At 35.7% G+C, this 12,649-nt stretch overlaps 1 protein-coding gene and 1 long non-coding RNA gene across 2 annotated transcripts in view; one reads left to right on the forward strand and one right to left on the reverse strand.

The window, feature by feature from the left end:
- The window catches only part of LOC149588726 (nose resistant to fluoxetine protein 6-like), a 29,416-nt gene extending 23,422 nt beyond the window's left edge, over nt 1-5,994 (forward strand). Inside the window, exons 11-14 of the mRNA XM_089862264.1 lie at nt 4,526-4,643; nt 4,775-4,961; nt 5,451-5,593; nt 5,660-5,994. Coding sequence (XP_089718390.1) covers nt 4,526-4,643; nt 4,775-4,961; nt 5,451-5,593; nt 5,660-5,776 — 565 coding nt within the window. The 3' untranslated portion in view covers nt 5,777-5,994. The remainder of the gene's footprint in view (nt 1-4,525; nt 4,644-4,774; nt 4,962-5,450; nt 5,594-5,659) is intronic.
- Nucleotides 21-802, reverse strand: LOC149588729 (uncharacterized). Its single transcript, XR_016379834.1, has 2 exons — nt 567-802; nt 21-499 (listed from the first exon to the last, which is right to left on the reverse strand). It is a non-coding gene; the product is annotated as an uncharacterized LOC149588729 (long non-coding RNA).
- Nucleotides 5,995-12,649: the final 6,655 nt, after the last annotated feature.

The raw sequence follows: 12,649 nt of genomic DNA on the forward strand, positions 1-12,649 counted from the left end.
AGGGGAAGTGGGTAGCCGTAGCCTTGAGCCATACAAGTCGTCCAGTATTTCTCACTTACAATGGTCGATTCCCCTACCACCCTTAAAATTTGAATCTGGCCAATCGGCGCGAAGCATAAAATAGTACCAGATTTCATTACGAACGCCACCATGTAGCGAACTGTGGAACTAACTTGTGTAGTCTGCTTATATTTCTGCTGTGCGTCAGTTTGAGTTAGGGTTACGTCAGGCAAGGGGTTAATGCGGATATTGGTTTAATTAAGGACGAAAATTCGGTTATTTAATAAAATGAATGTCGTTAAGAGTACGCAGTGTGATTTAACGTATAAGGAAACTACCGATAAGAAAACTCAGGCTGTGTTGAAAGGAAAAGTAAGATCTACCCAAACCAATCCCAATGTTAAAAATCAAACTACAACAACTTGGATACAACTTTATTACTTTGAACTCTTCCCTATCACAGTTTAAAACTTCGGACAAGTTAATTTTTTCCCTGGAACTTAGAAATACCAATGTATTTAACAATAAAGACATATTTTAAAATAAGTTATGAATTTAGTACTTACCACTCGATTCCAGCCTCTGCCATTCTGCCTGAGTGCCTCACTGCCTCTAGCAGACGCCTCTAGTCAGTTGGAAGGCGTAGGACCGTACTGTCCACAGAATCACGTCACTCGTGTGTTAATGCGCGTAAAAATCCTATCTCTCTTCACCCCCACGGGGAGGGAAATGGCGCGAATAATCCGTAAACGGGACGCCTCGCGAAGTTGCCCAAGCTACCCACTTCCCCTATTTTCTTCTGCTTTTATGGTTCTTCTATACCTTATAATTAAAGGGAAATCGAAATAACATAACATTATACCTCGAAAGAACGGCCTTATTCTAAATATAATAGGAAAATACCAAGAAAACTAAATTATCTCTTATTACAAACTAATTAGCATTTAATTAGTCCTAAAAATGAGAACTACTATGCCGCTACTGGTTTAGTGGCGTCTGCTAAATCTAAACACATCTTTTCAGCCATTCATAATTCCACCAATCCATCTAGGGGTAAGTGGTTCGATTTAGCAGATGCCACTAAACCAATTGCGGGTGGCGCAGTAGTCCACGTTTTCTAGACTAATTAAATGCTAATTATTTTGTAATAAGATAACATTTACTTTTTTTTGATATTTTTCCATTTATTTTCAGAAAAAGGCCGTTATTTTAAGGTATAATGTAATGTTACCAGAATTTCTACTTTAAGTTATTTTAATTTCTATTGAGTCCTCCATGTTATTGGGCAATTTTTGTCAGATTTTTATTCACACAAAACGTTTGATGAAATCGCGGGAAAATCTTTCTTGGTGAAACCACATGGTCACATTTATTTCAACGTATATCCAAAAGCTTGGTATAACTTTCTAGGTAAAACTGTATTTCCCGAAAATCCCGACGGAGTTCCGACCTCGAATATTATTCGTCGGTTTATATTTTATTCAATTAATCGAGCTATTTTTGAGCTTTTCGAAAAGTATTAGTTTTTGCAATTAATCGCCTCGTGTTTCGAATGGCCGATTTACTATTCAAAATCTACTAATCGCACACCTCTAACGAACCCCATGTACCCCATGTACATAACTTTTCCCGTGGATTCAGTTGGTAATGACAAAACTGCAATAAGTTATTTGCGACGTAGGGAACTCAAAGTCATACTCTTACTCTTATCCCAAAAACCGGACAGATAGGCCTATTCTGTTCCATGTAAAAATATTAAGTCGAGCCCTAAACACCCAGTCTCTGATAAGTTTTCAGTTGAGTAGAAATCCAGACAAAAATAAATATATAATTGGCTGGTTGATTCTCCCCCATTTCACCCAAGAACAGTTCCCCCAATTCCCATTTCACCCAAAACTCATTTGTCCCAAAATATTTTTCCCCCAAAACAGAAACATTGGCTATTAATTTCCCTTACAATATCCTCTCGATCCGTGCCTTCCACTGCTTTAATAAACTCGGCGCGTATTTATGCATTTTTATGAAAGTACACTTAAATATTGTACTATTCTTCACTTTATCAGTTTACAATTCTCTTACCAGGATAGAAAAATAATTCGAGAAAGGTTATTTTATTTCGGAAGAAGATAATTGTAAACAGTTATTTTTGGAAAAGGCATATTATAATTCGAGAAAGGTTATTTTATTTCGGAAGAAGATAATTGTAAACAGTTATTTTTTGGAAAAGGCATGCTATAATTTGAGAAAGGTTATTTTATTTCGAAAGAAGATAATTGTAAACAGTAATGTTTTGGAAAAGGCATATTATAATTCGAGAAAGGTTATTTTATTTCGGAAGAAGATAATTGTAAACATTAATTTTTTTGGAAAAGGCGTAACATTGTTATACCATTTCCAAAATATTACTAACCTAAGTCTAACCAAACGAAACAAAACCTAACCTAACCTAACCTAACCTAATACTATTTAGTTGAAAAATTCAACTTTAACCTAACCAAATTAAACATATCTGACCTAGTTCTTTTTGAGTTCATATAACCCAGCTGGGCCAGCTTACACCATAATAAACAATAGAGAGCTGCAAAATGAAAATATTAACCTCCAACTCCTTCCAACTCCAAGGCAATACACAACAATGACTCCAATTCCTCCCAATGCCATAATCAAAAGTTTCAACTCCGCAGAACTCCGCCAAGCGAAATGTAAAACTCCTCCCAACTCCTTCCATGAAAATTAAAATTTCTTAAACTCCTCCCAACTCCTTCCATGAAAATTAAAATTTCTTAAACTCCTTCCAATTCCTTCCATGAACATTAAAATTTCTTAAACTCCTTCTAACTTCGTCCATTAAAACCTTTCTAGTTTCTAGTCTTTGGATGATTTCTTTACTCTTTAGAATTGGAAAAATAGAAAGTTCAAGTAAAACGTGTAGCTCATTAGTTTTCGTTCATATTTGGCCTGAGATTGATATCACGAGTGCTTATAAATTATGATTTTCAAATAAGGAATAATATTTACTCATAAAATTCTTCTAGACATTAAAATTTAAGATTTGGGGGGAAAAGGTGCTACGCGTTGTCGTTGAGTCATATTTTACGCTTAGTTTCTTAAATTAGCTACTTAATTAAAATCGGACTGATTCGCTTCGCAAATGCTATTTTAAAGGACAAGTCCACAAACTTCACGAATCAAGAAATACAAACACTAGAGTTCATTCAGTTATTAGTTGTGCCTGCCAATATGCCTACTGCCTTACTTTAATATGCCTCAAAGCTAGAAAGGAGACTCTTGTCAATGGGGTTAAGAGAAAAGGAAAGCGCCCGCGGCCCCATTGTGTGAGAGACTCACTGGGGGGGGGGGCGTGTCACGTGGGGTTAAGGGTGAAAAAATAATTTCGTACGAAGCTTCAAAAGACAAACAACGCTAAAGTCCGCTTTTAAAATGGAGCCCTACCACTTAGCAGACTTAAGTTTTCCAACTCCGTAGATTTCCATGTTTTAAGATAATTTTCCATTGCCTCCCAACTCCGCAATTATAAATATCATTACTCCCATTGCCTCCCAACTCCGCACACGAAAACTTCTACTGCCACCCAACTCCAAATTTATCTCAGAAAAACATTTCCAACTCCTGGAGTTCCCATCGCTTAAACGCGGAAAACAGCGGGTTTCGGAGTTCTTCCACGGAGTTGCAGCTCTCTAATAAACAACTAAGGTTTTTCGCATATCTGTTTTTCCGCTCTTTAGAGAACTACTGTAACGGTACGCCGCGTTTACGAGAACCGCTGTATCGGTAATTGCTGTAATGGGTGAACTGCCATTTCGGGAACCGCTATTTAGAGAACTATTGTTATGAGGACCGCTAATATGAAATCCGCTCATAAGGGAACCGCTCATGTGAAGGCTTCCCACACACCTAGCCTAACTCAACCCAACCTAACCTAACCTAGCCTAACCCAACCCTAGGCTAATTTTTTCAGGGTCTTTTTTATTTCTATAGGCTAAAATTAGATCTCAACTTCCGGGCTTGGGCGAAATGGGAAAAAAAATCTTTTGGGCGAAATGGGACAAAAAATCTTTTGGGCGAAATGGGACAAAAAATCTTTTGGGCGAAATGGGACAAAAAATCTTTTGGGCGAAATGGGACAAAAAATCTTTTGGGCGAAATGGGACAAAAAATCTTTTGGGCGAAATGGGACAAAAAATCTTTTGGGCGAAATGGGACAAAAAATCTTTTGGGCGAAATGGGACAAAAATCTTTTGGGCGAAATGGGACAAAAAATCTTTTGGGCGAAATGGGACAAAAAATCTTTTGGGCGAAATATTCCTTTTGGGTATTATGGGAACTTACCGGCTGGTTAAATAAGATTAAAAAATCATAATATTTTTTATCTTTTTTGACCCTATTCGACCTGAGAGAGGCACAATTGTTAATGCTTTGTAAACTGTATCAGTTTAGAGCGAGGAATTTAGCATTTCAAATATGTGGTACTATCGATTCTTATTCGAAACGTTTTGTTATTTAGGTCCTTTGGACGAAACCTCTTCATTCACTTCTACCCATCTTCTCATTTGGGTCCTTTCGTTGTTGGCTTGCTAACTGGCCACTTTATTGTCAGAAATCCTGACTTAAAAATATCCAAAGTAAATTTAAATATTTAAATTTTGTAGCCAATGGGGGGTTTTTTTTTTAAAAAAACAATCACTTCTTTTTTTTTGCTAATTTTCACGTCATGTAGAACTAAACTGAAACAATAAGAAAGACTATTTTACAGATTAAGATGGCAATTGGTTGGAGTATTGCCGGATTCAGTTGTTTTGCTTCTGTATTTGGTGTCTATTGGTGGAGTAACGGTGCTCCTATTACACTGATGGCAAACTTAATCTACGGCTCTATTCACAGAACAACTTGGGCACTTGGTTTGGGTTGGTTAAGTTACATGTGTGCAACTGGTAAAGGAGGTAAATATTAATGTTGCATTTTATACTAATAATTATCAGACCATGTTGGAATATAAAGAAAAATCTGGGATAAATATAATTTTAGAAGTAGGAATGGAGAACGGTTAGCCTTTACTTCAGTCTAACTCATAGCCCAGTTTAGAGCTCCTCCCTCAACACGTAACGTAATTTTAAATGAACTTATTGGCTACTCACATAAACTACGTTTTGATGACGTTGCTGACGGGGACGGCGAAAAATACGTAATTCCTTTTTACCTGTCGCCTCTTCTTTCACACCCCTCCGTCCCGGGAAAGGAGGTTCGGGACTTTCACGCGCGCCCAGATTACTCTGTTCTCCATTCCCACATCTAAAATTACATCTATCCCTGGTAAGACATAATACTACGGTCAGAATCCCTCCATCAGAGCCAAATAGGGTAAAAATATCTTACAAACAAATGTTTATATTACTAGATATTTATAAATGCAAAAACTTTCGTTTTCGCAGGTTTTATCAACGCCATTCTTGGATCGAAACTATTTCTTCCTTTGAGTAGATTGACGTATCTGACATATCTTGTCCATTTCGCTGTGGTGATATTTTATTGGTCGATTCCACACGGTGTATTCGATAGCAGTTACATTCTAATAGTAAAAATATGGAACATAAAATGTACCGTCATACTATTTTTATTAACAGATTTTAAACGTTTTTAGGCATGGCTCGTTATTGGCGTTACAGCAACATCTTTTGGATTGGCATTTTGTTGTTACCTCTTATTTGATGGACCAATAGGAAAACTTCAAAGGATATTTCTTAAAAATAAGCTATAAAATGTAGTCGATATTATTATCTTAATCTTTCGCGTTCGTTAACAAAGGAGGTGGTTTTAACTGTCATTGAATAAAAGCCTTGTTTATAATCGTGGGCATCAATAAAAAATTTCAATATAAATAAAATATCGCACATTTACAGAAAAAAAACGCAGGGGTTGACAAAAAAGCTCACATGAAAATCTATTTGCAGAAAAATACAACTTTTCGATCTATGAAAAATCAGTACTCATTTGTAGCTAAATTATTTTTAATTATACAATGTTTGTTTTATGCACAGGCACAATTCGTTACTGAATTTGACCAAACTACGTGAGTCATAAATATCATTCTTACCAGGAGTTCATAATAACCCCCCTTCGGGGTAAGTGCAAAACTGGTTACAGAGCCCGTAACCCCGTAACAACAAAGTTTCGCCGTAAAGCTCAGCGGATTTATACACCGCTTTACTTCCAAGGAAATAGTTACCCCAATTTTTAGCGCCCACGCGCATTAACTTCCACACTTCCGCTTTAGCACTATTTTTATCTTGTGAATTTTGGGAGCGAAAATGGCTGGCGTCTGTGTGGAAATTAAGCCTTGGCTAAGAAGTTTTTCTATGGTTTCTAGTTTTGTACAAAACATTTAAACGATCGACATTAATTTTTTGTTGTGATATGTGTGAGTGGAAATTCCGAGGTTAAATTAAAACTCTTTCGACAAATTTATTCGCAGCATCTTCAATATAAGAATTACATCGTGTTTCTACGTCCACCATAGTCGCCAATTTTCTTAACGACGGAGATCCCAGCCAACGGAACGAAAACCAAGGAGAATAGATACCACTACAATCTACTGTAAAGTTGTATGTCCATCAACAGACTAGTCTTTTCTATGCGCAACGACAAAATCTTGTTGTTCAGCGATTTTTACCATTAGCTCTATGGCCAGTTTCGTACTTCCCTCGAAGGGTGGTTATTATGAACTCCTGTTCTGACCTATATTTTCCTGGTGAAATAAGTTGTTCGGGAATTGTGCCAGTGGTAAAGAAGCAAAGCGTACAACAATGCGAAATAATTTCCTTTCCGATTTAGTGGAATTAAGTTTTAAAGTTAAAAATATATTTAGTCCATGTTTTTTAATTATTAGTTTCTTAAAGTATGTGGTTTTTCTTGCTTTGCACTGAATTATTATTTACTTGCCTTCTACAGTATTCATCCTTTATAGCCCAAAGTAAGCGAGAATAAGGCAGATAGTTGGGGAGCTCGAGTTTTTATAATTATAATTAGCCACTCCCATCAAAACTTTCTTAGTAGTCGAAGACGGGTAGGGGAATTTGAACTATGTTCAACGTTCTTATTACATTAATCCGTTTTTGGTAATATTATAATAAGAAAGATCAATTTCAATTCAAGCGCACTTGAAAATGTTATCGTGTCAGAAAGAAAGAATATTGCGTCTTATTGAAACAAGCACGCCTCGATTTTTTAGAGAATTTCTGCCGAAAACTCGTCAAGAACTCAAACAAACGAATGATAATCGAAATAACCATCAGCAAAATTACTGCCATGAAAGGTACATAAATGTCGTTGAACGATAAATTGCGTTTCTCCTCACTGGGTTGTTTCCAAATATTTTTATCATACGCGTGAAATCGGCAGTCCAATAAAACATAATGAAAGGCTTGCGATTCAAACGTATTAATAACCCTGCAAGTAAATACATTAATTACAACATATTTTCATTTTACGTTTATAAGATATGTTCCATAAGTATGACACTATCTATACTTCGTAATGCTAGAGACCTACAGCTCCAGCTAGCTCGAGAACGACAAGCGAGAGGATAAAACATGAATTTCAAACATCTATTTACAACATGTATAATATTGTATAATTATGTCATCCGTTGGCAGTATGGAGTAATGCCACTACTACGTATGCAAACGTCACACCCTTCTATCTCTTAGCTCTTACAAGAGTGCGACCAGAGGAAGGGACACACAGTCAACACCCCCCTCTACCGCGACTAGTCTATAGAAAGCTTTCAGGTGGGATAGTAGTACGTCACACCCTCCCAAGTCTTACCGCTGTTTTGGTAGCCATATTGGGTGGTCTCAGCTTCATTCCTGCTTTAAACCTACCAATATGGCGTCGTAAATTATGTCACGAGACTCAGCTCCTCCTCCAACTGAAATCTCTCTATTGGGGTTGTCCACAAAGGAAGGTGTTGGTCAAATCTCGACCAAACTGCATAACCATGCAGCGACATTAAAAATAAGGGAACCAAATTCTTCACTCGGCGAAAGTGAATATTCTTGATAACACACCAACGGTTGGCCCTCTGGTAGCGGTTTCTGTGTTTTCCCTTCAAAACGTGAGACGCTCGCGGCGGTAGACGGCCGAACTAGATTCAAGGAGCCGCGTCCGTGTTCCGCGGCTTTAGGTTGAGGGGAAGGGGTAGGAAATTTTTTGGAACTCGACCAATTTTTTTCTCAGTAGTGTAGGCACGTGGGAAGCGGCATAAAATCCTCAAATTTGTTCACTAGTGCCAGGATCTACTACCAATGCTAGAGCTCTTTACTTCTAGTCTCATCTTACTTCTGATATTACTAAAATAACGTTTTGCCTTTTCTCTTTCTCGTCATATTTATCATTCTCATTTTGAATTTTTTAAAAGATGAATGAATTTGCATACATTACGTAGCTTACCTCTGATTAATTAATTCATAGCGTTGTTTAGATACGTTTCGGTGGATGAAGTAAGATAAGTTTATCGAATAAAAATTTTGCTTGGAAATGTAAATTGTTATTGCTCCACTGTCAAACGCTTTCAAAGGGATGCATGAACCCATTGTTTGAACTATTTCATTAGTGACTAAATATATTTCACCCTTTGATACTTGTTCGTACAAATGCATATCTAAAATATCCACGAAAGTGTCCATGTAACACGAATCCTCGTTTGATTCGATGAATTTTAAAAGTTTCTGGTAATTTGCGTTTCCTCTTGCCTATGGAAAATATTTTAAATGCTGTTTTTTTTAAATGAAAAGGGCAAAACCTTAAAAGAACGACCTTTTTCTAAATATAAAAGGAAAAAAATAAAAGATCACTTATTACAAAATAATTAGCATTTAACTTAAAATCAAGGACTACTGCGCCACCATTGGTTTAGTGGCGTCTGCTAAATCGAACCTCCTACACGCTGTGAGAATTCAACCAATCCCTTTAAGGGTAAGTGTTTCGATTTAGCAGACGCCACTTAAGCAGTAATTCTCGATTTTAAGACAAATTAAATGGTAATTATTTTCAAATAATACATCTTTTTTTTTTAATATTTTTCCTTTTATATTTATAAAAAGGCTGTTCTTTTAAGGTATGATGTTATTTCTCCTGACATTTTCCTATAAGTATCAGGTAAGATTTCAGAAACATCTAATATTTATAACTTCATACAGCTAGGACCATATTACAGCGCTATATTGTTTAATTTTTACCTTTTCTCTGATATGTTTATGCTCTGGTCCTTCTTTCAGCAATTTCGGTTTGATATTTGGCATTTGCGAAAGCATGTCAGTTATATGGTCTACTTTCATGTACTCGGTAGAACACGCTTTGGCGTTAAAATAACTCAGAATGTTGCATAAGAAAAACGTCAAAGAAATTAGCCAAAAGAAAAACAGCATTTTAGAAGCAAAATATGGTTTAATCTGAACCACCAAAGCTGAAAAAAGAGGAGAAAAATTGCAAATTCAATAACTAATACCATAAGAAAATAACATTTAGTTCCCTATAAGTATGAAACGTAGTACATTTACATACTACACCATTTGCTCCCAAATTTGGCGTGCTTACGCTATTACGCCCCGTGGGAGAAGTTTCGGTACTACGAGTAAAGGGGGGGTGAAACCACCACCGCCACCTAAGGTGTCCGCGAAAGGCACGATGGGCCGGGGTAATGTCGCCGCGCCCGTAGAGACACAAGATGCTCCTTACCTCGTACCAGTGTAGGCGTTAGCCTCGTCGTCAAAATCTCGCGCTATCCAATAATTTATTTTGATAATTTTGACATGTAATTAATCAGTTATAATTATCATAATAATAACTTCTAGACCTTTAACTATTTAATTACAATGTAAAATTTGAAAATTTTCTAAACAAATATTTCATCTTTTTAACGCCAAAAACTCTTAATAGGTGGCATTGGAAACTTTTTGCAAATTTCAATGGAAGAAAATGCTGTTTACATGGCTTAAATGGAGAGTTTCATACTTATAGGGAGCTATATATTATTTTCTTATGCTAATAATCTTCGGGTTATTAAATCTCCTTGATACTTAGATAAGTGGTTGCAAGTCATTATGTTAGTTATATCAATAATGGTACACTTTATCAGTACTTTGATCAAAGATTATTAAATAGCTTGAGATATGAATTGAAATTACTTTGTTAACGTTGTAGGGTGATTTTTATATTAAATAAGGATTTTGAAAAGCTAAGACTCAAACCGCTAATATGTTTAGTTTGTGCTTTTATAACTAAACCTGAACCCAACATTATAAACTACCTTCTTAATCTCAGCTGAAAACCGTTAAACCATGTTAAACCGATTTTCTTTCCAACAAAGACTAAAAACTGCTTTGGAAATATTCTCCTATTCATGATACTCCAGGTAGTACCATATTTCATCTCTGTTTGACCCAGAAAAATATTTGGTGTTGAGAGAATGAAGGTCAACAAGTTTTGAGCACCTAGCGAGCATTCTCTAATATAATTTTTTATATACTGCTATAGAATTTTGGGGGGTAAGAGCAATTTTTGGTGGGGTTAACGGATTAGTTTGAGGGGGCTATTGCCCCCCTCCAAAAAAGACCTAGCGACACCACTGTATGACTTAGGGTATATCTTCAGCCATAGAGGTTTGATATCATTACCTTTTTGAACGATGGTCAAATTCAAAGCCAACATTTGACTAAAGTATTTGGGAATATTACTCCAGGACAGCTTCCTGGTTTCTCCAGAAACTCCATCTAAGACGTAGCTAATTAAATTATTAACCAACCAAACTAGAAAAGACGATATAGCCATTTGCAACAAAATCTATTTGGAAATTATCAAAAGAAAGCTGGGTTTTTCACAGGTTCAGATATTAAATATTATGTTATTCAACACATACAGGTGGATTAAGCATGAAAAAGCTTCCCCATGTGGTCCTTAAAGCCATTTTTGGAGAACCAGATAAAATGAGTCCACTCAGTGATTCAACAACGCCAGTGTATATATATCGTTTCCAGAATTTTAATGATAAATCATTTGGGATTATGAATACTTCTGTGCCCTTAATAATATTGAAACATGGTCAAATACTAATCTAAGTTACTAGTAATCTGTAGAAAATAGCACTTCGAAGTATAATAATCTAAAAAATTCTGATTAGGTAACAATTTTTGGGCAAAAGATTCGAAAACTATAGTCTGGTATTTTTGTGTTATATGTAGGCATAGCTTCCAAAGGGTTTGAGTTTCATCTCAATTGTGATTTTTCAGCATTAATTGAAACCTATGTAACTACTCTAATTCAGCCTATAGAATTATTTAGAGCTATTAAAAACCAAGGGGGTAATTGTTTTGTCATAAGAAGGAAAAGTAATCTGTTTTAATCGAAATGTATAAAGCTTAGTAATGTCATTAACTCATCATACAATACATTAATTAATCTATGCAAGCTCTGGAATAATAATAATATTAAAAGTTCTTACCGGAGCCTCCGAAATGAACTAGGCCCATGCATGTCAAATTTTATGTGGGGAAATATCCAGTTTGTTAAGGAAAATATTTTCACCATATATGTGTACGAGATGGCGCTTATATTACCGTTGTGACAGGGGTCTTCCCTTATTTTATCGTTGATCTTTTAGGGGTCAGTCATAAAATGTTTATGATAGAGAAAAGTTTCATCCTAAAATGAACGTAAATGTTTTTGGGGCTATTCACTTTTTATTGAATCTTTCGGTTAGATTGTATTGATGACAACAAAATAAATTATTTCAATTAAAATAATTCAGAAAGATCAACAAAAACGTATACTTACAATCCGCGCCCTAATACTTAAGCAGTCGACAGGGTCACGGGGTTGAACTTTGTTTATTTTACGGTAATATAAGCGCCCCCAAGCGTAAAACCACGGCGAACTAAATTGGTTAAAAAAATATTCTCGCTTCGCGACACGCATGGGCCTAGTTCATTTCGGAGGCTCCGTTCTTACCATTTACTGTATGAAAAATCATAAATAGGCCTACCTACAGTTAATGCTAAAAACGTATGAACCATTATTGACTCCTTTTCATCGAACTTACTCTAAGTTGAGAAAGGCACCCCAAGTAAATATACAGTATAAAGAGGTTGAAATAAATGATGGAAAACCAAATATTTTTTCACCTTAATAATACTAATATAAAATAATTGCATTCTACTAACTTCACTTAAATCTTCATTGCCATCATATTGCGTCATTGCTTCGACGTCAATTTCCACAAACGTGGTGCTTAATGAATGCAAATCAAGTCAATTTTAATTAAATTTAAAATTAATTTAAAGAAGTTACTTTATTTTTAAAGATTTTCCTAGAAAATTTGCCGTTCCTTCAAAAATGGTTCCCGAATTTTGAGTCATCGCAGCCTTAACCGAAAATATTTAATTTCTTAATGTTCACGCTATTAATTTCTGGGTTAATACTTACGCCAATAACTCCAATTTTCATCGACATTATCTCTTAATTAATTCTCTTCAATAAATAATTAAATTCAACTAACGGTAGCTCAACTGAGAGCGCCGCAAAAACTTTGGATAAATATCAGCTAGCTTTTTCTAATCATGCAGAGACACGCAGAAAA

This window comes from Phalangium opilio, unplaced genomic scaffold, assembly GCF_054372755.1.
Source record: "Phalangium opilio isolate 3A_F unplaced genomic scaffold, DU_Popi_V2 ptg000537l_1, whole genome shotgun sequence".
In the NCBI taxonomy this organism is placed as follows: domain Eukaryota; kingdom Metazoa; phylum Arthropoda; class Arachnida; order Opiliones; family Phalangiidae; genus Phalangium; species Phalangium opilio.